We start from the raw sequence: 22650 nt of genomic DNA, 5'->3' as shown, positions 1-22650 counted from the left end.
TCGTGGCTCACCGATGGGTTGGCATGACAACCAGAAATCTCAAGCAGACCTCTATGGTTGTCAATGCCAGATTGCTATGAGCGCCGCCCTGTGGTCGGCGCTCATAGTAAGTGAGAATTTCTGATAATATATATTAATATATTACGTATTATATTATGTATTATGTATGCTGTTTTTTTTGCATGAGAAAAAAATATTTTTTTTATTAGTGTGCAGATTTTCATTTAAACTATTTTAAATCACTGTGTCTGATTTTATCATCAGTGTGTTATCTGTTTTTAACATATGTAAAATTGAAAAAAAAAACACATGGTTTTTCTACCCATTAAAAAAGCACTCCCATGAACTTTTTTTTCCACCCAAACCTGTGTACTGTATGTGTGCAAAATATGTATGCCAGGGCCCACGGACACGAGCGCTGTTTTCAGCTTTCCACAGACACACATTCAGCTGAAATGTATTATGGAACTGAGAACCACTGGTACCCTGCATCGCTACAGCTATAAAGACAACCAACCAATCAGAGGCTTATGTCGGTGTGGCGGTCCCGGGCGGCACATGATGTTAATGTCAGGAGCCGCCCTGCCCCTTGTGCTAGCTATGAAGCATGAAGAGAATGACGTGTTGGAGAAAAGCGACAGGATGGGGAACATTACAACATTACAACATTATTACAAGATATGGGCCACGCTGGAGGAAGTTATTATCGGGGCTAGGATGGAGGACATTATTACAAGCACCTGTGAATCTGATCATATGCTAGTGGAGGCCTTGGTCATAATTTTGTATCGGGCCCCATAGGACAATAGTCACACTATTGTGTGGATGTACTGTAGTGTCAGTGATAATACGAGTATACTCACCTATCACCGTCTTCTCTGGTATCCAGCTCCAGTCCTGTCTGCTCCTCTTCTGAGTGACATCACCGATCTTCAGACTCTCCAGGTTACACAAAACGCAATGTAGTGGCTTTTACAATGTAAGTCTATGGAGCGTCAGCTTCATTGCAAAAGAGACTTACAATTGCCATCACATGACTCACAAAAGGATAGGAACTGCACTGGATACAGGAGAAGATAACAGTAGGAGAGTATATTAAGACACGACAGTAAATTCATATGTACACAGATTTATGGGACAAAAAACTTTACAATTGTGCTTCTTTAAAAGGTAGAAAATAGACAGCACTTGGGCAATACAGCGCACTTTTTTCACGCACCCATTTTTTTAATGGGTGAGTCTGATCTGAAAGGAAATCTCCTATTTTGTTTGTGAGCAATTAGTCTGCATAAGAAAAGTGGACTTGTGAATATGCCCATAAACTATAATGGACACATGTTCTATCCGTGAAAAATCAGGAGAGAGCATGTAAGTGAAACATTTAAATTCTGCTTCCGTGAAGGATAAAGATGAATAAATTAACAGTTAATATGCAAAATTAAGAATAAATGAAGATAATGTCTAGACTTTAATTAAAAATACACTTCATGCTGACATACTGCAAATACTAGTGGAGCATTATGGATTAGGTAATAAAAATACAATAATTTTATTTTAACCCTTTCACAATAGGTCCAATTTCCGTTTTTGTTTTTTTCTCCCCTTTTTCCCAGAGTCATAACTCTTTTAATTTTACAGGTGCTTCCCACAAAATTAGAATATCATCAAAAAGTTAATTTATTTCAGTTCTTCAAACAAAAAGTGAAACGCGTATATTATAAAGAGTCATTACAAACAAAGTGATCTATTTCAAGTGTTTATTTATGTTAATGTTGATGATTATGGCTTACAGCCAATGAAAACCCATTATCTCAGTAAATTAGTATAATTAGCAAAAAGCACCTGCAAAGGCTTCCTAAGCTTTTAAAAAGGTCCCTTAGTCTGTTTCAGTAGGCTCCACAATCATGGGGAAGACTGCTGACTTGACAGATGTCCAGAAGGCAGTCATTGACTAACTCCACAAGGAGGGTAAGCTATAAAAGGTCATTGCTAAAGAAGCTGGCTGTTCACAGAGTGCTGTATCCAAGCATATTAATGGAAAGTTGAGTGGAAGGAAAAAGTGTGGTAGAAAATGTGCACAAGCAACCGGGACAACCGCATCCTTGAAAGGATTGTTAAGAAAAAGGTCATTCAAAAATGTTGTGGAGATTCACAAGGAGTGGACTGCTGCTGGAGTCATTGCTTCAAGAGCCACCACACACAGATGTATCCAGGACATGGGCTACAAGTGTCGCATTCCTTGTGTCAAGCCACTCATGACCAATAGAGCGTCGTACCTAAGCCAAGGAGAAAAAGAACTGGACTGTTGCTCAGTGGCCCATGGTGTTGTTTTCAGATGAAAGTAAATTTTGCATTTCATTTGGAAATCAAGGTCCCAGAGTCTGGAGGAAGAGTGGAGAGGCCACAATCCAAGCTGCTTGAGGTCTAGTGTGAAGTTTCCACAATCAGTGATGGTTTACGGAGCCATGTCATCTGCTGGTTTAAGTCCACTGTGTTTTATCAAGACCAAAGTCAGCACAGCCATCTACCAGGAAATTTTAGAGCACTTCATGCTTTCCTCTGCTGACAAGCTTTTTGGAGATGGAAATTTCATTTTCCAGCACGACTTGGCACCTTCCACACTGCCAAAAGTACCAATACCTGGTTTAAAAACAACAGTATCACGGTGGTTGATTGGCCAGAAAACTCACCTGACCCTATCCCCATAGAGAATCTATGGGGCATTGTCAAGAGGAAGATGAGAGACACCAGACGCAACAATGCAGATGAACTGAAGGCTGCTATCAAAGCAAAGCAGCTGATCACCTCCATGCCACGCAGCTTTGATGCAGTAATTGATGCAAAAGGAGCCTTGACCAAGTATTGAGTGCATTTACTGAACATACATTTCAATAGCCAACATTTCGGATTTTAAAATCATTTTTCAAGCTGGTGTTATAAAGTATTCTAATTTACTGAGATAATGACTTTTGGGTTTTCATTGGCTGTAAGCCATAATCAACATTAACAGAAATAAACACTTGAAATAGATCACTCTGTAATGACTCTATATAATATATGAGTTTCACTTTTTGTATTGAAGGACTGAAATAAATTAATTTTTTGATGAAATTATAATTTAGTGAGAAGCACCTGTATGAGAGCTTATTTTTTGCAGGACGTTGTACTTTTGAATAACATCATACATTTTCCTTCACAGTGTACTGGAAAGTAGAAAACAAATCCCAAGTGGGTAGAAATTGTGGAAAAAAAGGCAATTCTGACATTGTTTTTTCAATTTACATTTTGTGGTAAAAACGACCTTGCAATATGATTCTGTTCATCAGTACAGTTACGGCGATACCAAACATGTTCAGTTTTTTTTTAGTATTTTAGTGGTGGAAAAAAAATCAGAAGTTTGCAAAAAAAATTTTATTTTTGGGACGATGGAGCTGCATGATGCTTTAATTTTTACAGGACAAGATTACATTTTTATTGATATCATTTTGGGATAGATGTGGTGTTTTAACTGCATGTTACCGCATTTTTTGTGGAATTGCAGCAACCATAAATATATAATTTTGGCATTCTTGATTTTTTTTTTTTTCGTTTACAGTGTTAACCGATTGGGTTAATTATTTTTATATTTTAATAGATTATACATTTCAGAATGCCGTGATACCACTTATGTATTTTTTAAAGATATTTTTATTGGGGCAAAAGGAGTGTGATTTGTACTTTTATTTTTTAAATTTTTTTCATATTTTTAAAACTTTTTTTTTATACTTTTCACTGTTTGTGTTAGTCCCCTTAGAGGACTTGAAGCTGCGATCGTTTGACTGCCTGTGCTATATAAAACGATGCCACAGCATTGCTGCATACAATAAAAATCATAGTCTCTGTCAGGAACACCACACTGCACTTGCTCACTGAGTCAGTGAGCGTGTCCTGAGTTCAAAAACAGTGCTCAAAGATACCTGTGTAGCAGGGCAGCAGCGGTGACGATGTGTGCTTCAGACTATCAGGACCTGAAGCACATGACTGCTAGGGGCGTGGCCTAAGCTCCAAAGAGCTAGGAGCTGCAGGGAAACTCCTAGAAAGGTAACTACGGAACAAGTTACCAAGGGGCATAGACAGGGACAAAAACTAGATCAAGCCGGGGTCAAAGCACGAGATAGCAGGACAGTACCAAAGGGTTAACCAGAGCAGATAGTCAGGACGTAGCAATAGATCAGAAAACCAGAACGGGCAATAGATGGTGCAAAAGGGGCAAACGGTAACAGAGTAACAATAGCCAAGCCAGGAGGTCAGAACCAGAGAAGACAATAGTACCAAAACGTGAGACAGAGAACAGAGTGTGGGGACAGACCAGGTCATACACGGGAATCAAACAAGCAATGCAGTTTACCAGCACACCAGGGGGGTCAGACACACAGCCAGAATAACAGTATAGCTGACAAGGAATCCTAGTCTGGAGTGAGTATAAATACCCCTCCCAGATCCAAAGAGAGGCTGGCAAAATTAACCTTGAGAAACCAGGACATTAACCATGTCCTAACCATGACAGTCTCCTTTGAAAGAGCTCCATAATGACAAGAACGGGGGGCTTCAGCACACCCCCGGCTGTCATAGTAACCCACCAGCTATCTGCTATCATATCACGGGAGCACTGATGGGCCCATGGAATTACGTGCCCTTATTCCACCTAGTGTTAAATGCCGCTGAGTTTTACTGTGCCCATGTTAACCTATATTCACACTGTTATGCCCGCCATGTCCGTTATGCCTGTCATGTCCGTTATGCTTGTCATGCCCGCCATGTCTGTTATGCCGCATGACCCCTGGAGCAGTGTGCACGTGCACTGAACTATCATGCTCGTCATGTGTGGTATGCCGCATGAGTCCTGGAACCGTGTGCACGAGCACTGAATTCTCATGCCCGTTATGTCTCGTACTGCAAGATGCCTGGAGCGGTGTGCACGCCGTTGCTAGGTAACCATTCGTCTCTGCTCTGATTCTGCAATCCTCTGTGTTCCTGGAGCCCCTGATCATGTGACCTTTCCTATGTTCCAGCACTGCTCTGATTCTGCAATCCTTTGTATTCCTGGAGCCCCTGATCATGTGACCTTCTCTATGGTTCAGCCCAGTCTGATCTAGCAATGCTTTCTATGATCCTGGAGGATCTGAACCGGAAGTCCTTCCCTGATCCTCACCCGGAAGTGCAGGTGCTATATGGTGCTATATCAGACTGCCCCTTCCTATGGTCAGGGCCTGAGTATCGTGTTGCTTCCCTGCATGGCTGCTTGGTCTGCTCGGTCGCTCCCTGTATTCTGTGCCCCTGCACTCTGCTCTGTAGTGCGTCTCTGCACATGCTCTGTGCTTGTACTCTGCCTCTTGTCTTGTGCCTTGTCTTGTGTTTGTCCATTGTGCCATGTTTTGTCCGTGTCATGCTTGGACTTGTAGTCCTTCTGGTGTTCTCTGCCTTGCCTGCTTTGCCATGTCTTGCTTTTGCTCCATGTCTTGCCTTTGCTATGCTTTGCCTTGTGGTCCTTCCTATGTTCTGTGTCTTTGCTTGTTCTGCCTTGCTCTGACCTATGGTGCTCTGTAGTGCCTCCTGGCACATGCACCATTCCTCCTCTCTTTCCTTTTGTGCTCTCTAGCACATTTCAAGGCTAGTCTCAAGGTTCTTCCTTGACTCGGCTCTGGGCTTCGGCCTACACTCCGCTGCTAGTCCTGTGCTCTGACCTATGGTGCTCTGTAGTGTCTCCTGGTACACGCACCATTCCTCCTCTCTTTCCTATGGTGCTCTCTTGCACACTTCCATGCTAGTCTCAAGGTTCTCCCTTGACCCGGCTCTGGGCTTCGGCCTACGCTCCACTGCTAGCACTGTTCTCGCTCTGACCTGACTCTGTGTTTCTGTCTGCGTTGTGCTCCTTGTTCTGTACCTTGTCTAGCTTTGCCCTGTTTCTTGCTTTGCCTTTCCTTGATTCCTCGTGTGCCCTTTGACTGTGCCTGGCCTTCCTAGCCTCCTGCTTGTGCCTTAGCCGTGCCCGCCCTAGCCATGCCCGCCTGCTTGTGCCTCAGCCGTGCTCGTCGGTCAGTGACAGCTGTGTCTCCTGCTATGCCCCAGCCGGGTTCGCGGGAGTCTTACCCGCCTGCCTGTGCTGCAGCCCGTCCAGCTAGCCAGTGCCCAGCCATGCTCTCTGTGCTTCCTTGCACGTATGCTGTCTCTGCACTGTGCTCTCCGTGATTCTCTTAGCACGTGCAGGCCCTCGCCTGCCCCGTGGCATACCTCCCCGTGCTTCTGTAAAAGTAGGCGCAGGTCTAGCCATGTACCCTGTGGTGCCCTCTAGCACGTACAGGTCCTAGTCTGTACCCTGACCCTGGCGTGCCCCTCTGCACGTGCAGGACTCTGCCTCTGACCCTGGTGTGCCCAATGCATGTGCAGGACTCTGCCTTGAACCTTGACCCTGGTGTGCCCCTCTGCACGCGCAGGACTCCGCCTTGAACCTTGACCCTGGCGTGCCCTCTGCATGCGCAGGACTCTGCCTTGAACCTTGACCCTGGCGTGCCCCTCGGCACATGCAGGACTCTGCTTTGTACCCTGACCCTGGCGTGCCCCATCTTGTATGTTGAACTTTGAACCCTGGCGTGTCCCCTTCATACGCACCGTCCTTTGCACGTTGAACCTGGCATGTCCCCTGCACACGCACCTTGCCTTGCACCTTGCCCTGGACCCTGGTGTGTCCCTAGCACGCACCCTGCTTGGAATCTTGCCTTGGACCTCGTCGTGTTCCCTAACACGCACCATGCCTGGAGATCTGTCGTGCCTCCTTGCCTGTACCCTGGTGTGCCTGCTGCATTCCTGGAACCTGCCATCCCTGCCAGAGATCGTAAGCATGAAGACTACAGCCTGATGCCCCGTTCCCTGCCAGCTGTCGGGAGTCCGATGCCATCGTGTCCTTGCAGGTAACCGGGCTTGCCTTCTAGCACGTACTATTCCATGGACCTTGGCGTGCCACGCACGCACCTTACTGTGTTTGCCTGTTATCTAGTTTTGCACTTATGTTATCCTGAATTTGCCTTAATGAAGAAACCTTGAATTCACGTATTGTCTTGTCTTGTTTCCTGCTCATCCCTGGTCGTCAGACATTCGTACCTGGTGTCTACTTGAGCCGGCCGTCTGGTGCCAGCAGTCGTGGTGGCTCACCCCCTTGGTCTTGCCCCTGACACTCCCTGTGGTTCCTCACAAGGTCAGCTCGCCCTGGGTGCCTGACCTCGTCACACACACTTTGCATTTTTGCTGTTTTAATGCAAATTTTCGGCTGCATTTCACGGTACCAGCAAAGCCTATGATATTTCAAAAATCTCATGCACACTCCTTGTGGTTTTTTTTCCTGACTGATTTGTCAATGAGCTTGGTTTTTGCAAAATGCAGCATTCACATCTTTTAATGTTTTTTCAGCATTTTCCACCCATGGAAAGCAATGGGTAGGCAAAAACGATGCAAAAATACTGCAAAAAAACGCAGGTATCAGATTTTGCTGTGTTTTTGGTGCCAAAAACTGATAAGGTTGAATCAGATTTTTTTTAGGCACTAAACTTTTATCAGCAAGCACAAGAGTACCCTGACAAAAATGAAGGAAAAAAAACGCATAAAAAAACTAAGCAGAAAAAAAAAGAAGCAAAACCTGCATTTTGTAAGCAACTTAAACTTGGCATAAAAAAAGCAGCAAAAACGCAACGTGTGAACATAACCTTAGAGGCAGGTCCTGGATGTAACATACAACCATGATCAGCCGGGTATAGGGCTTGCTCACCCTGTGACATGTACGGCGGACGTCATGAAGAGGTTAATGGCACATGTGTGAATATCTACACCTTGTAAGTCTTGTCTGTACTTTGTAGACTGTAAGTTCGGTAAAAGTTATTAAATTCTAAATTAGCCTTGCAGATCATAATAAATTCTGTACATTATATAGTGTGCAGATAAAATACTGTTAAACGAATGTGTGGCATCAAAAAGTGAAATTTAAAAATGACAATAAAATATTACAGTGTGATATTTACCTATCTTTTAGATAGTTCAATTTGTTCAAACAAAAAAATAACAGGACTATATCTTATATCTTAAGTGTAAAGAGTACGTTTCTTAAATTGCATTTTACAGTCATGTATAAAATACGATCTATTAAAAATATGACAACGGGTTTCCTTTTTTCCTATTACAGTGCAGTTTCTACAACACAATGCAGCAACATACACCAGAAACTGGTCAGTGAAATTTCTGTAAAAATAAGGCTAAACCCAAAGTCGGACAGATTTTTTAAAAAAATTGACAAATAGCAGTAATGCAATAAATATAATATAAAGAAAATACATACATAAAATATAAAATGTGGGGGTTTTCAAAATACAAGCTTAATCATAACTGGTATATAGGTATTCAGTATAGGTTTTTAATACTGTAGATAAGTTAGTTCACGAGAATAGTAGATTAAAATAATGCTGAGAGATGGCATTCCTTCTGCTGTTGTGTACACCAACAAGAAATCCTTAGGGAGCAAGTTCAAACCTTTGTATAGTAGAGTGCATAAAATCATGTGTTCTAATTGACGATATGGTGTCACAAAGATGAAAACGGAGCTCGTAAAAGAGGATGGATATATTTTTAAAAGTATAAAAAAGTCTATAGAAAAAAAGTCAATTAATATAGTAGAAACAGTGTGAACAACAGTGTCTTTGAAAGCATAGAAACCAACAGACAGCATCACAGCAGTTGGAAAACAATGAGCTTTCTGTTCCATATTGATCATTAATTTCTTAAACTGTACAATGGTCAAAGAGAAATTGACGTAACAGCAGAAATGGAATCCCAGCCTGTTTTTTCCAGAGCTGAATACAGGCCGTTTTTCACTGTGTGGGTTAAGGAAATCCTTATTCACTGGGAACAGAGGGCCTTGCTTCATACTGCTGTCTCTCAGAGTCCCCATTGCATAGACACTTTTCATTCCCTTTGTACGGGGGCCTGTGATAGAATCCAGTGTCTGCATCTTTGCCAGCAGTAGCACAGCAGAAACACACACTGGGACTTCTATTCCACCTCATGACGCCCATCAGAACCATAAAATCTTTCCATCCCGACAGACAATAGGGAGCTAACGCAGATTCCACACTTGTTATTGGCAAACATGTAGCCTTCCCAGTATACACAGAGGGGATCATCCAAGTAAATAATTGATTGTTTTACAGAATAAAAAAAATACTGGAGAAAATGCTCCACTAAGATGGTTGCGATTAGGTGTAAAGGAAATAAATAGCGGTAAGGTTCACAAAGAAGACATCTAAGCAATAAACAATGGAGTAAAAAGCCCGTCATAAGTTGGCTTGTCCCATTTAGAGAAATTCTTAGTTCATTCAGCGGGTTACTTACAAAAAAATTATTACAAGAAAATGGTTTCCTGGCCTGGTTGCTTTAGTTTTGGTTCTTCTTCATTTACAAGGTAGGGACACAGTAAAAGGGACAAAAACATTACCAACATGCGCTATTTGACCAATAAAACAAGTATAATAATATTTAATGCATTATAACACAAACTAGGTTTCTGTTCACACTGCAGCCATGGCTTCCATTATTATAATAGTACAGCACTTATGATGTGTTACACACCAGTTCCGGGACCAGGCTTTGCTCTCTTCACCACAGTCCGCTGCCCTCTGTTTGTACTTCATGTCGGGCTTTGTAGGTTGCCCAGAGTGGGACATCATCTCCCTAGGCTTTTTAAGGAGATTAGGACACAGACCTGTTGTGATGACACAGCATTTCTTCTTAATTATGCCAGACATAAATTGTGTAGGCCCAGAATCATAAATTGTTGTCTGAAGTATTGACTCTTCTTGTAGGACAAATATTTTCCTCTACTATTATCTCCTACAGTTTATTTTCTGCTATCTTTGCAAAACAGTAATGCATGGCCACTGAACAATGATGTTTACTGATATGTTGATTACGTACTATGTCCATGCTAGCCAGTTTGTTGGCATTCCCAAACAGAGGAGGAAAAACTATTCAAATAGATTACATAATCAAACAATGCAGGTTGACCTCATTCACATCTCTCTCTGACCTCTGGATGTTGAAGGCCAGTTGTTAACTATATAAAGAGACTTTTTCTTCTGGTCAAAGCGACTCTTCAAGATCTTAGCTTTGGGGTCTTCAGCCCCAGCTGGAAGAACACAGGACTGCTTCATTGACATCAATGAAACCCCAGAGATGTCTTAAAGAATCCAGGTTGGGACAATCGATTCACCTGGCCACATACTTCACTGCTCTTGGTTAGCTTCCTAAGCTTGTCGTTATCTCCTCTCTGTAATTTGCACCATCTTGGGTATTTGCTAGGACTGTTCTGTTTGTTATTGTGTGTTGGGGGTTCAATAATTTATTGCCACACTGTTTTACCCTCACACTGTGTTGTCTGAGTACTGTTCTGCCCACGGGGAGAGAGAGTGGGCTTTCAGTGGTATGAGCCCTGGTCCATGCAGTCTTTCTAAAGACAGCCAGGCCAACGGACGAAGCACCCACTGATCCCCAAGTCTCCACACCTGCGTCTTCAGATGTCTATTCAAGACTCTAGTTTGTGTACTCCACCTCCTGTGCATATTGTGCTTAACCTGCTTCCATTCCTGCATTCCTCACTTCATCCATCCTGCTTCTTCCAAAACTCCTGTGTGTGCCATGTCCTCTCCCTCCAGGTGCCATCATTCCAGCTGCGCCGATGCATGGGCTTCATGTACCCACCTAGGTTCACTTCACAAGATGAGCCTTACATGATGATTTTGGAGCCACTGTGTAACACATTGTGATAGATCCCATTCATTCACATTTAGTTGGTCAGATTTGTATTTTGTTTATGGGAAATAATACCTTAGAAAAAAAAAGATACAGATGTCAATACCAGTATAAGAAAACACTTTTTATCACATCAGCACACAAATGTGGACAATACCTTGAAGCCTTTTGAGTCTGCCAAATCTTCAACAGGCCCCCAAAATGGCCTTTAATAGTACTGGTTGTTTCATATGGCACAAAGAGACCCACTAGGCTCCAGGGCCTGGGTGAATTTACAACCGCTGCAGCCACTATAGATGCACATAGATACTATATGTGGTATAATTACTACAAAAAGGTTTTGCAGTTGTGACATCTATTATCCAACAAACTATTACTGACATATCACAAGTTGTGACATTTTAATGTGTCCAAGTAAGGCTTCATTCACATATGTGGGTGTTACCATCCAGGGGAAACAGGCAAAAAAATCATCCTAGAAGATTCTGGGGTTTTATCTCATATATTTTTTTTGGAAGCAGATAGACTGTCTAAAGTTTTTTTTATCTATTGACTCTTAGGCCTCTTTCACACTTCAGTTTTTTGCCATCAGTCAAAATCCGCCAAAATTTGAAAATGGCGGATCCGCTAAAAATGTATAAAAACGGATGCCAGCTGATGGAACGGATTCGTTTTTTAAAGGATCCGTTATACCGATTTAAGTGCGGATCCTCAAAAAAACGGATCAGTACCATCCGTTGGCATCCGTTTTCACATCCGTTGGATCCGTTTTCTTGAGGATCCGTTTTTCCACACCTCCAAAATGCGATGCTCCCAAATATGATTCGCTCTTGGAGAATGCTCCCAAATGTGATTGGATACTGGAAACTAGGGAGAAATATATCTAGGGTGTTGTGATACAATTTCTTTGAAAGGTTTTAGAGCTAGTGGCAGCGATGGAAGGAGTTAGTGCGAGTATTGACAGCTTCTGTGTGGAATTGGATCTTCACTTGAATCGGTTGGCAATTATTGCTCTCGAGAGGGAGAAAAGAAGATTGCGAATCCTACGTATGAGGAGACGGCGCCAGTGGATTCATCCCATTAATGCGCAGAGGTTCACCCGTGGCGTTTTTTCCACACTGTACCTGGAATTGAGGGATAATCCGGACAAGTTCTTCAACTACGTGCACATGAGGCTGGAATTCTTTGCGATATTGGTGGATTGTGTTGAAGAACAAATCCGGAGAAGGGACACACAAATGCGGTTTTCTATATCACCGGCGGAGCGTTTGATGGTGACCCTTCGGTAAGTTATCTACCTTTTAAAACGTTTCAGATTCTGCAGGCTTTTATTGTTTATTTCCCAGGCATTGTGTTACCATGTGATTTGGTTTACCAAGTGTTTTTTTTTTAAGTTTTACACTTTGCAATGTTACCAATTGTTGGGTACCAAGTGTAAAGTTTTACCAAGTGTTGTGTACCAAGCGTTGCTTTACACTTACAAATGTTACCAAGTGTTGGGTACCAAGCGTAAAATTTTACACTTTGAAATTTTACCAAGTGTTGTGTACCAAGCGTTGTTTTACACTTTGAAATGTTAACAAGTGTTGGGTACCAAATGTTGTGCTACCAAGTGTTGTTTTTTTGTACCTTGTACACCACCGGTGTACTGTGAAATATTACCCAGTGTTGTGTTACCAGGTGTTGGCTTTTTGTACCTTGTACACCACCGGTGTACTGTGAAATATTACCCAGTGTTGTGTTACCAAGTGTTGGTTTTTTGTACCTTGTACACCACCGGTGTACTGTGAAATATTACCCAGTGTTGTGTTACCAAGTGTTGTGTTACCAAGTGTTGTGTTTACCTTTTACACCACTGGTGTACTTTGAATATTTCCAAAGAAAGAAACAAAAAAGAAACAACACAATAAGGTTTTTTGAAAAAAAAAACATAGTTTATTTCTGAATTTGTAATAACTGTATTTTTTTTTAAAATTTTTGGTGATTTTTTTTTTTCATTTTTTTTTTGGTATCTTAAACCTTTTTTGTAACTTTTTTTTTGGTATATATTACCTTTTTTGTAAATTTTTTTTTTTTTGGTATGTATTACTTTTTTTGGAAAACAGAAAAAACATTATAAAGTGTGATAATGTTGGGTGGAGATAGTATTGGAGGGGTTAACAGGGTTGACCACATCGAGGGGGGGTAGAGGACTGGGGAGGGAGTTGGTGAGGACCAGAAGTGGAAGGGGGGTTTAACACATGTGGTTGGGACGGGAGTGGATGGACAGACGAGGTTTGTGGGTACATTGAAGGTGTATGTGGGGGTGGGTATGGTGAGGGCATTAGGGTATAATGCAATGGGGAAGGAAGGTACTGGGAAGAATGGAATGGGGAACTAGAGAAAGGAGAGGGAGTGGTAGGAGGAGGGACGGCTGTATGATGGATGGTGGTGGAAGGATGGACGGGGGAAGGATGGACTGTGGAAGGATAGACAGGGGAAGGATGGACAGAGGGAGGATGGACAGGGGGAGGATGGACAGGGGGAGGATGGGATGCTTCAGCAAGTACTTCCACTAGAGCATTCTGACAGGCTTGCATCACACGCATCTGCTGGTGAGTACTTAAACCTTCCATTTGCCGGACAACAGATTGAAAAAAGGTATGTCTCGGTGTCTGGTTTGATTCTAAATTCATCTGTTCCATGTATCTTCTGAGTTCCATGATACTTTGATTGATCATGGTCAACCCAGAAGATAACTGTTGTCCATAAGTGTGGAAACCATGCTGGACAGGTGAGTTTAGACTCAAACAGTTAGACAAGGTCATCCTTTCCTGACTCCTCAGACGCTGCCGGCCAGAACCAAAAGTTGGTCGAGATGTTGCGGCAGTGTCTGAGGGGTGGGGAACAGGGAACAAGTCGTCACCAGCAGCTTCATGTGATGAAGTCTGCCCTGCTGCTCCAGTGCTGGTGGAGGGGATAGAGGGATGAGACAAGAGGGTAGGTACAGAGGGGTCGGATACCTCGATGTGGTCACCGGGGGCAGTCTCACTAGGGATCACTCCAGAGGGACGCAACTCTGATGCAGACTCCCGATTGCTGCAGATAATGCTAAAAAAAAAGGAGAAAAAATGTATATTAAAAATATTGATATTTAATTTAAGTCTGCTGAAAAAAAATGGTTAAACATTTCTACTACAGAAATGGTTTGGGGAATATTTACCTTCTGCACACCATTGTTGATCGCAGGAACGCCAGGGCTCTGTAGTTCTTGTACTGGGGTCCCCGGCGTCCTCCCGATCCACTCGGGGTCTGCATCTCCTTGTTGTAGTCCCTCTTGAAGCAATCCCGGAGCGACCGCCACCGTGTGATAACCCAGTCACCTGTGAAGCAAAAAAAAAAGGGGTTTAGTATTCAACACTTCACATGCTGGAATATAAGTTACTGAAGTTGTAAGGCCGGGGTCACACTGGCGAGGAATACGGCCGAGTGAGAGGCGCTAAAAGCACGCATTAGACACGGACCAATGATTCTCTATGGGGTCCCTCCCAACAGCCGTATATTTCTCATCCGTATTCTACGCTCCGTGCCAATCGCAGCATGCTGCGATTGTCAGCGTACTACGGCCGTAGTACGCCAATGCAAGTCTATGGGTGCGCAAAAAATACGGATTACACACGGACCACACATGTGACCTGCGAGAAATACGCACCCGGTGTCTTTTAGCAAAGCCGGCAATTCAGTGCGCTATACAGTAAACTCACACTGACAGGTTTAATAAGGAAACGAAAGAATAGATATAGACACATAGAATACATATATATATATATATTGTGGTGTGAAAGGTGATCGCGTGGTTAATGGGAGATATGTCACATGGAGGGATGCTCCCTGCGATGCAACCCAGAGTATTTTGCCTATAGTGTACTTGAGCACTAAAGATGTCATTTAGTGCACTGGGTGCGGACTGTACTCCATTTTGCCTGAAGATATGTGTATGTTCAGGACCTGTGGTGAAGTCCTGACCATGTGACCAGCTCATGTGATCCATACCTCACCTATGGGTGTGGTTACAGGGCTATGTAATTAAGGTGTTTAGCTCATGTGAGAGAGTGTGAGAATGAGTCAATCAGAGTATGGACAGACTTCCATGTGTCCAGGTGGGACACTACAGAAAGTGTATATGGGGAGGACTACAGCTCCCAGCATGTGCTGAGACTCTCGGTCCGAGTCTGAAGCCACGGACATTTGTGTTACTTTGCCTGAGCTGAAGGTTACATTTCAGTGTTATGCTGCCTTGTGGGTTTATGAAGTGAATAAACCACATGAACTTTGGGAAGAACCTGTCTCATGATTTCTCCCGCTGCACCTAAGCGAGTCGAATCCCTACAATTGGTGGAGAATGCGGGCAGCGATTCCCAGGAGCACAGACGGTATGGAAAATCGTGAGTAATACTGACCGAGGTCAGAGGAAATGACTGTATGGAGATTTGTGGGATGCCTATGAGGAGAAGAGGTACCCGAGAACCTGTGTGGCTGACACCAGCAGGTAACGGACAGGAATCCGTGTTGCACTGACCAGAGTCAGTGAGAGACTGTGCATGTGTTTTTTTTCCTTTTCCTCGTTTCTCTGCAAAAACAAAACAAAAACCTGAAAGTGCTTGCTGTGGTGAGGGCGTCACGAAGGTCTCGCAGCACAGGGACCTGGTGTTTTTCCTCTTTGAGCATTGGTAGCAGACGCTGTCTGTCTACACCATCCTGCTGCAGCTTTATCACATATGTCTAAGCGGATACAGTAGTTGTGGCTTTACACAACTATAAAGGGTGAGTACCCTGTATTATGTCGTGATACCCATTATACCTGCATTGGTAAGGCCCTATGGGCGCGCTTTTGTGTTTCATTTATCTTTGAGGGTGACAAGTGGCTTCCGGTGGATCGGCGGGTCCACGAAGACGACGCAGCAGGAACTGCAGAGACACCAGCAGCTGCTTGTGAGCGACGGCAGGAGCTGGGGCAGTGCCAGAAGGAATTGGTGCGGTGTCGTGCTTAAAGGGCCAGTACCAGAAAAAGGCATAAACTGTACTGTGTGAACTGTGGCCTAAGAGGTTCTGCAGGACAGACATGGGGAGAACCCGAAAAGGGGTGGAGTCTCAAAAGGGGGCAGTGGCCCAAATCGGGGCGGTAGCCCGAAAAGGGGTGGAGTCCCAAAAGGGGGCGGTGGCCCAAATTGGGGTGGTAACCCAAAAAGGGGTGGAGTCCCGGGAGGTGGCGGCAACCCAAAGCGTGGTGGTGGTCCAGAAAGGGGCCAAGTTTGAAGAAGTGACAGCACTGGGTGACTCAGTAGGTACGTCTGGAGTACTGCAGTGTATGTGCAGGTCTTTTTCAGAATGTGGAATATCCTTTCTGGGTAGTAATGATAGGCCACAGATGTGTACAGTGATGCTGCACCGGGAAGGAGCCTTTGGTCAGCTGGAATCAGAGAATCAGGTGACTCTGACAGGAACTCCTCTCGTTTTCTCTCTGTCCGAGAAAAACGTCAGGGTTCGCTGTAAACACGGGGTCACGGTGAACTACGCAGTAGACAGAGTAGTGTTTGAGAGGACCAAAGGTGGTGAGTGCCAAGGGGGAGGGCTACCACGGGACTTAGTCTATGCCTGGGAGAGGGGCCGGAACTTTGTTTTGTTTGATGACGTTAGGTCGGACGATGGAGATGCTTCGACTGTGGGGCCAGCGGACAATGAGATAGTGACGGCTCCTGACGTGGACAGGTCAGAGGTAGAACTGACCGGAAGGAGAAGGACATCTGCCCAACTTACGGACCTGACGTCTTGTGACATGACGGATGGTGGGCTGGGAGATGAGATGACTGTGAGTAGCTCGGTCAGTGAACTGACACTACAGTGCCCCTTCTGGCTGGATGGAGAACGGGTGATGGGATTGTTAGACCCTGGGAGTCCGGTATCTGTGCTAAGAACCACTCCTGGACCTTCTGTGTCGCCTGTGACGGTGACGAGAGTGAATGGCTTTGGTGGGGACGATAAAGAACTTTTGAATGTATTCAAAACTAAAGGAACAAAAAAGCGCAATAGGGTCTTATCTGGGTTATTTCTGGAGAAAATAGATTAGAATTTACTCACCCTTTTTAGGAGAGATTCAGGCATGTGGAATCAGTAATCTGCTTGCTGCACGTCCAAAGGTCAGCTCTGTGACCACTTGAAACACCAGATTTCGGAATAAATTCTTGGACTTTTGTGCGCTGCCAGATAAAATCACTAATCCAGTTTATGAGAAAGTTTAATCCATTTTATTTCCCAACGAGTTTCGAAATGTGTACCATTTCTTCTTCAGGGGATGACATATATGATCAAACAGAGCTATAATACAACAAAACTGACATCTTTTTCTTGTAACACTGAACATTGCTGGATCGCTCCCATGAAGCCAGATGAAGCAAGTGCAGATGAAGGCCAACCAGGTCTGAACACAGACATATCAGGAATGGCCTCCACACATTGCCTGACCAGCAAACATAGATGAAGATCGCCATAGATCTCCCTTCATCTATGTTTGCTGGTCAGGCAATGTGTGGAGGCCATTCCTGATATGTCTGTGTTCAGACCTGGTTGGCCTTCATCTGCACTTGCTTCATCTGGCTTCATGGGAGCGATCCAGCAATGTTCAGTGTTACAAGAAAAAGATGTCAGTTTTGTTGTATTATAGCTCTGTTTGATCATATATGTCATCCCCTGAAGAAGAAATGGTACACATTTCGAAACGCATTGGGAAATAAAATGGATTAAACTTTCTCATAAACTGGATTAGTGATTTTATCTGGCAGCGCACAAAAGTCCAAGAATTTATTCCGAAATCTGGTGTAAAGAACTTTTGAAAGCATACCTCTACATTGACACGACTGAGAGTTCCACGTACCATGTAGTGACAGTAGACCCAGACTTACAGTATACTATGGTACTAGGGCGGGACATAGAAGCCCTGTGGGACTGGTGGACAAAAGGAGAAGTGTCTGTTGATATAATGTGTATGGGAGGTAATGGTGTGAAAAGTCCGCCGCCTAAAGTTGACAGGCATGACCAGAGAGAACAGTGCGTCGGCCCCACTTACGGACATGATGTCACCTGACAGGTACCACAGGGGGACTGATAGTGGTGTGGTAATTAAAAAGAGTGGACCTGACACCCGAACAGAGAGCAACATGAGCGTTTCCCATATGGTGGGGTGTGACACAGGTACCAGGCGTGACTGTAATATGTTATTGCCAGTAGCAACCACTAGGGCTGAAGACAGTGTTTGTCAGACAGAAGCACAAACCCAGTGTAATGACAGTTTGCACCAGGTAGAAGCGCACCTACGAGACTTGGAGCAAGGGCGCGAAGAGATGTGTCAGCAGCTGGCGAGGGAGTGTCTGAAGGTGGCGAGTCTGGAAGTCGCCAACTCCGCGCAGGTGGAGCGGTTGCACCACCTAGAGTCCGAGCTCTTGGCAGGTAAGGAACTGAGACAAGTGACTGAGCATAGAGTGGATGAGCTGGCGAAGGAAGTCTCTGAGCTCAGAGGTCACCTGTCAGTGTGTAAAACCATGAACAAGACCCTGTTGGAAGATATGGAGGTGCTCAGAGAGGCCCAAGAGAAGCATCAACAGGAGATTCTCAGGAGAGAGGATGAGCGTCGCTACCTGGCAGAGGAGCGAGATGAAGTTCTGCAAGAACTCAGTGGAGTAGTAAAAGGTCTTCTGCAGGAGAAGTGGATGGGTGAAGACGTACAGCGGCCGTGCCCGACTGATGGCAAGGCAGAACTGCCAAAGCCCATCTTGGAAAAGGGTCTTGAAGACTGTAAATCTCAGGAAGATGGTGAGCCAAGGGCTGCACAAGACAGTCATCCGATCGTGACAGATATCTTGAGGGAAGTGTCCATAGGGAATCCAGAGCCATCTGTCCAGGATGAGAGGAAGTCCACGACCTTCAAGGATGTAATTGATGTACCAGAAGACATGCAGGAAGCCTGTGCTGAGGAAGGTGTGCATGAGGCCTTTAGGAAGGCTATAGAAGCATGTAGTGTGATCTGGGCACCAGAGACGAAGCAGCTGGTCATACTGTCATCTAAGGAAGTCACAAGGAAGCGGGTTACTATCCTGAGGGATATGCATCTACAATGCCTCCACACAAGGCAGATGATCCTGTTGGAAAAAAGAAGCTGCTCGATGTCTAGAGTGTGCGAGGAAAGTTCAAAGTCAGCAGGGCATTGCAGAAGACATCATTCAAGTGCCCGGAGGTCTGGTGAGGAAAGTCATCGGAAGGTTTGGGAAAGTGATGCAGGACATGGTGAACAGGTCTGGCGTGATGAGAGTGAGGATTCCGGCTGATGACGAAGCCCAGGACAAGGGTGAAGATGGGATGGTTCCATTCCTCGTTGTCGGGTCCATGGAGAGCCTTGGGAATATCTGGATGCTCCTGGAGGATCGCGTGTCATACCTGAAAGAAGTAGAGCAGCTAAGACTTGAGAGGAAGCAGAACAATAGAGAGCTGGAGGAAATGGAAAGAAGATGGCCGCCTCCTTCAACTCGTGGTATAGAAAGGCAAAGAGGTTCACTTAAGACTGGAAGTCCTCAAGCTGGAGATAAGAGAGTACATAGAGATAAATGGAAGGGCTGCTCTCGGGACCTTATAGACATTAGGAGAAATGGCCAGCAGAGAGAGGACAATAGGTGGCCTGATGGAAGAGGAAGTAGTGATGCCTCATTTAGCTCAGAGCTGAGTGACCTAGGCGGGAGACCCTGTAGAAGAAGTGGTGACAAAGAGTCAGTCCAGACAAGAGGTATGGGGGCAAGGGAGTCGCAACACCATACTGACCGCCGGGGATGCGGGTGGTCTGTCATGGGCCCATCTTTATCAAAGAACAAGACAGAGTCAGATAATGGACGCCTACTGAAGGGTTCACTAACAGGGCCTGACTTTGATAGACGATTTGACTGGCAGAGACGACCAAGAAGGATCTCTGGTCAAGTAATAGAAAGTGCCAAGCCCCACGGCTTTAGGCAGAGGAGGGGGATTTGTGGTGTGAAAGGTGATCGCGTGGTTAATGGGAGATATGTCACATGGAGGGATGCTCCCTGCGATGCAACCCGGAGTATTTTGCCTATAGTGTACATGGGCACTAAAGATGTCATTTAGTGCACTGGGTGCGGACTGTACTCCGTTTTGCCTGAAGATATGTGTATGTTCAGGACCTGTGGTGAAGTCCTGACCATGTGACCAGCTCATGTGATCCATACCTCACCTATGGGTGTGGTTACAGGGCTATGTAATTAAGGTGTTTAGCTCATGTGAGAGAGTGTGAGAGTGAGTCTGTCAGAGTGTGGACAGACTTCCATGTGTCCAGGTGGGACACTACAGAAAGTGTATATGGGGAGGACTACAGCTCCCAGCATGTGCTGAGACTCTCGGTCCGAGTCTGAAGCCACGGACATTTGTGTTCCTTTGCCTGAGCTGAAGGTTACATTTCAGTGTTATGCTGCCTTGTGGGTTTATGAAGTGAATAAACCACATGAACTTTGGGAAGAACCTGTCTCATGATTGTCTCCCGCTGCACATAAGCGAGTCGAATCCCTACAATAAATATATATATATATACACGCATTCTATGTACCTATATCTATTCTTTCATTTCTTTATTAAAACTGTCATAGGGCTCCATTATATGTCCATTTTGCAAGCCTGCGAGAAAATCTCGCCATACGGATGCTGACATGCGCAAAATACGCGACCACACCTTGATTACGGATGACATACGGAGCACTGTTTAGGGGTCTGTCATCCGTATTACACATGTAAAATACTGACCGTATTTTGCGTCGGTTAGTGTGACCCCGGCCTTATACTTACGCACAAAATCCCTGGCCCTCGCATTGAGTTCCTCCCAGTTCTCAATAACTGAAGAACAGACCTCATCCCAGAGCCGTCGGGTGGTTGGTTGGTCGGCGTGTAAACGGTTTGCCATGTTCCACAGCGGCTCCCGGTTATCCACCTCACGGATGAGTTTATCTGTATCAATTATGACACCCTCCTCCAGATGTCTCCGGGGAGCACACTGTGAAACCTGTGAAGATAAAAAACAAAACAAAAAAAAAAAATTTACATTCTATTCAAACACATGATGTTCATTTAAACAATTATCCAAATAGGGTTACTTAACGTTTGCCGACCACCAGAGGCATCACCTTGACGACCCTGGGATATCCTGGGAGTCACTCTAGTGCGGGCACCGGATTCTGAAGACTGTGGAAAAAAAAAAATTTTTTTACCTCAGCTCGCTGATGATGTGAGGGGGAGCTTTCAGGAGAAGACATTACAGTTTGGGGCAGCTGCGTTGGCAGCTGCGGTGCTTCCTGAAGTGATCTGCAAGTATAAAGACAATTGTTAAGCTACTATACAAAGGATCATAATAAGCTTTCAGGCCTTTATACTTACAGGGAAACAAATGGTTGCCTGTACTCTGCTGTGGCCTGGCTGGCCGTCTCTGCTGCGGCCAGGCTGACCGTCTCTGCTGCGGCCTGGCCGGTCATCTCTGCTGCGTTCTCGCCGGTCGTCTCTGCTGCGGTCTAGTTCACCATCCCTGCTGCGGCCTGGCTGGCCGTGTCTGCTGCTGCCTTTCTGGTGGCGCTTCATGAAGTGATCTGCAAGTATAAAGAAAATGATATGAAAGTTAAAAAAAAAAAAAAAATCTTCATTTGTATATAATTTGTGTAATTCCCTGAAACTAAGTATACGCAGTTTTAAGTGTTTGCATGTCTAAATTCCCTTATCTCTCACCGAGTGTAACCACAGTGATTGAAGGTGTGTAATATTTTGTGTAAACCCACACTTTATCTTTGCATGTGTTTGAATTCCCAGAAAAAGTGTAACTAAGTGTAACCAGTGATTGAAGGTGTGTAATTGCTGTGTATACCAGTGTTTGCATTCCCTCAAAAACTCTCACCGAGAGTGTAACCACAGTGATTGAAGGTCTCACCGAGAGTGTAACCAGTGATTGAAGGTATGTAATTGCTGTGTATACCAGTGTTTGCATTCCCTCAAAAACTCTCAACAAGAGTGTAACCAGTGATTGAAGGTCTCACCGATAGTGTAACCAGTGATTGAAGGTGTTTAATTTCTGTGTATACCCACACTGTGTTTGCATGTTTTTGAATTCCCTGAAAAACTCTCACCGAGAGTTTAACCTGTGATTTAAGGTGTGTAATTACTGTGTATACCCAGATTTTTTTCATGGTATGTTGCAATCTCTCACTTTTAACAACACTTGTATACCAAAAAATTTCATGTACCTTTATGGTAACTTAATTTTACCTTTTTTTTTAAATGATACTAAGGAGATTTTTTCAAAACAGTTTATTTTTATTTTTTTTTATAATTTTTTTTTCCAACAAATAGGAGCTACTCTGCTCTTTATTTTAAATACCACAATAAATGAAAAATAAAAAAACACCGATTTACAACAGATACATTAATCACACCACAACTGCAAATATGAAAATAAAATCCAATAAACATGCAAAAGAAAAACAATTAAAATATTTAAAAAAAACCCACACAAACACGCATAACACACAGCCAGGCCACACGCACGCATGCACGCACGCACACACACACACACACACACACACACACACACACACACACACTCCAGGGGTCTTGCAGGTGGAAGATTTGCAGCTGAGCAGACAGGTTTTGTAGCTCTAGTTTAGTCTTCTATCAGTCAGGCTGGTGTTTGATGTCTTGCTCGGTGTCTTTAGTGTAGCTGTTGCCAGATGTCTGGGCCCAATTACACCACAT

General features: G+C 44.3%; 1 protein-coding gene across 1 annotated transcript; it reads right to left on the bottom strand.

The window, feature by feature from the left end:
* Nucleotides 1–12911: 12911 nt before the first annotated feature.
* On the bottom strand, nt 12912–21478 carry LOC141094594 (uncharacterized). Its single transcript, XM_073580465.1, has 3 exons — nt 20704–21478; nt 14030–14189; nt 12912–13917 (listed from the first exon to the last, which is right to left on the bottom strand). Exons 1-3 carry the CDS (start codon nt 20816–20818, stop codon nt 12984–12986), a joined length of 1209 nt encoding a protein of 402 aa, XP_073436566.1. The 5' UTR covers nt 20819–21478; the 3' UTR covers nt 12912–12983.
* Between the last annotated feature and the right edge of the window lie 1172 nt (nt 21479–22650).

Source organism: Dendrobates tinctorius, unplaced genomic scaffold (assembly GCF_039654945.1).
Source record: "Dendrobates tinctorius isolate UK_male_01 unplaced genomic scaffold, ASM3965494v1 ptg000064l, whole genome shotgun sequence".
NCBI classification, from domain to species: domain Eukaryota; kingdom Metazoa; phylum Chordata; class Amphibia; order Anura; family Dendrobatidae; genus Dendrobates; species Dendrobates tinctorius.
The sequence above is the reverse complement of the archived record's forward strand: the minus strand, read 5'-3'. Positions and strand labels throughout refer to the sequence as shown.

Coding starts and splice junctions, on each gene's coding strand:
- LOC141094594 (XM_073580465.1), bottom strand. CDS start 20,818: ATGGCAAACCGTTTACACGCCGACCAACCAACCACCCGACGGCTCTGG. Junction 14,190..20,703: donor GAGGGCCAGGGATTTTGTGC/GTAAGTATAAGG, acceptor TTTGCTTCACAG/GTGACTGGGTTATCACACGG. Junction 13,918..14,029: donor TCAACAATGGTGTGCAGAAG/GTAAATATTCCC, acceptor CTTTTTTTTTAG/CATTATCTGCAGCAATCGGG.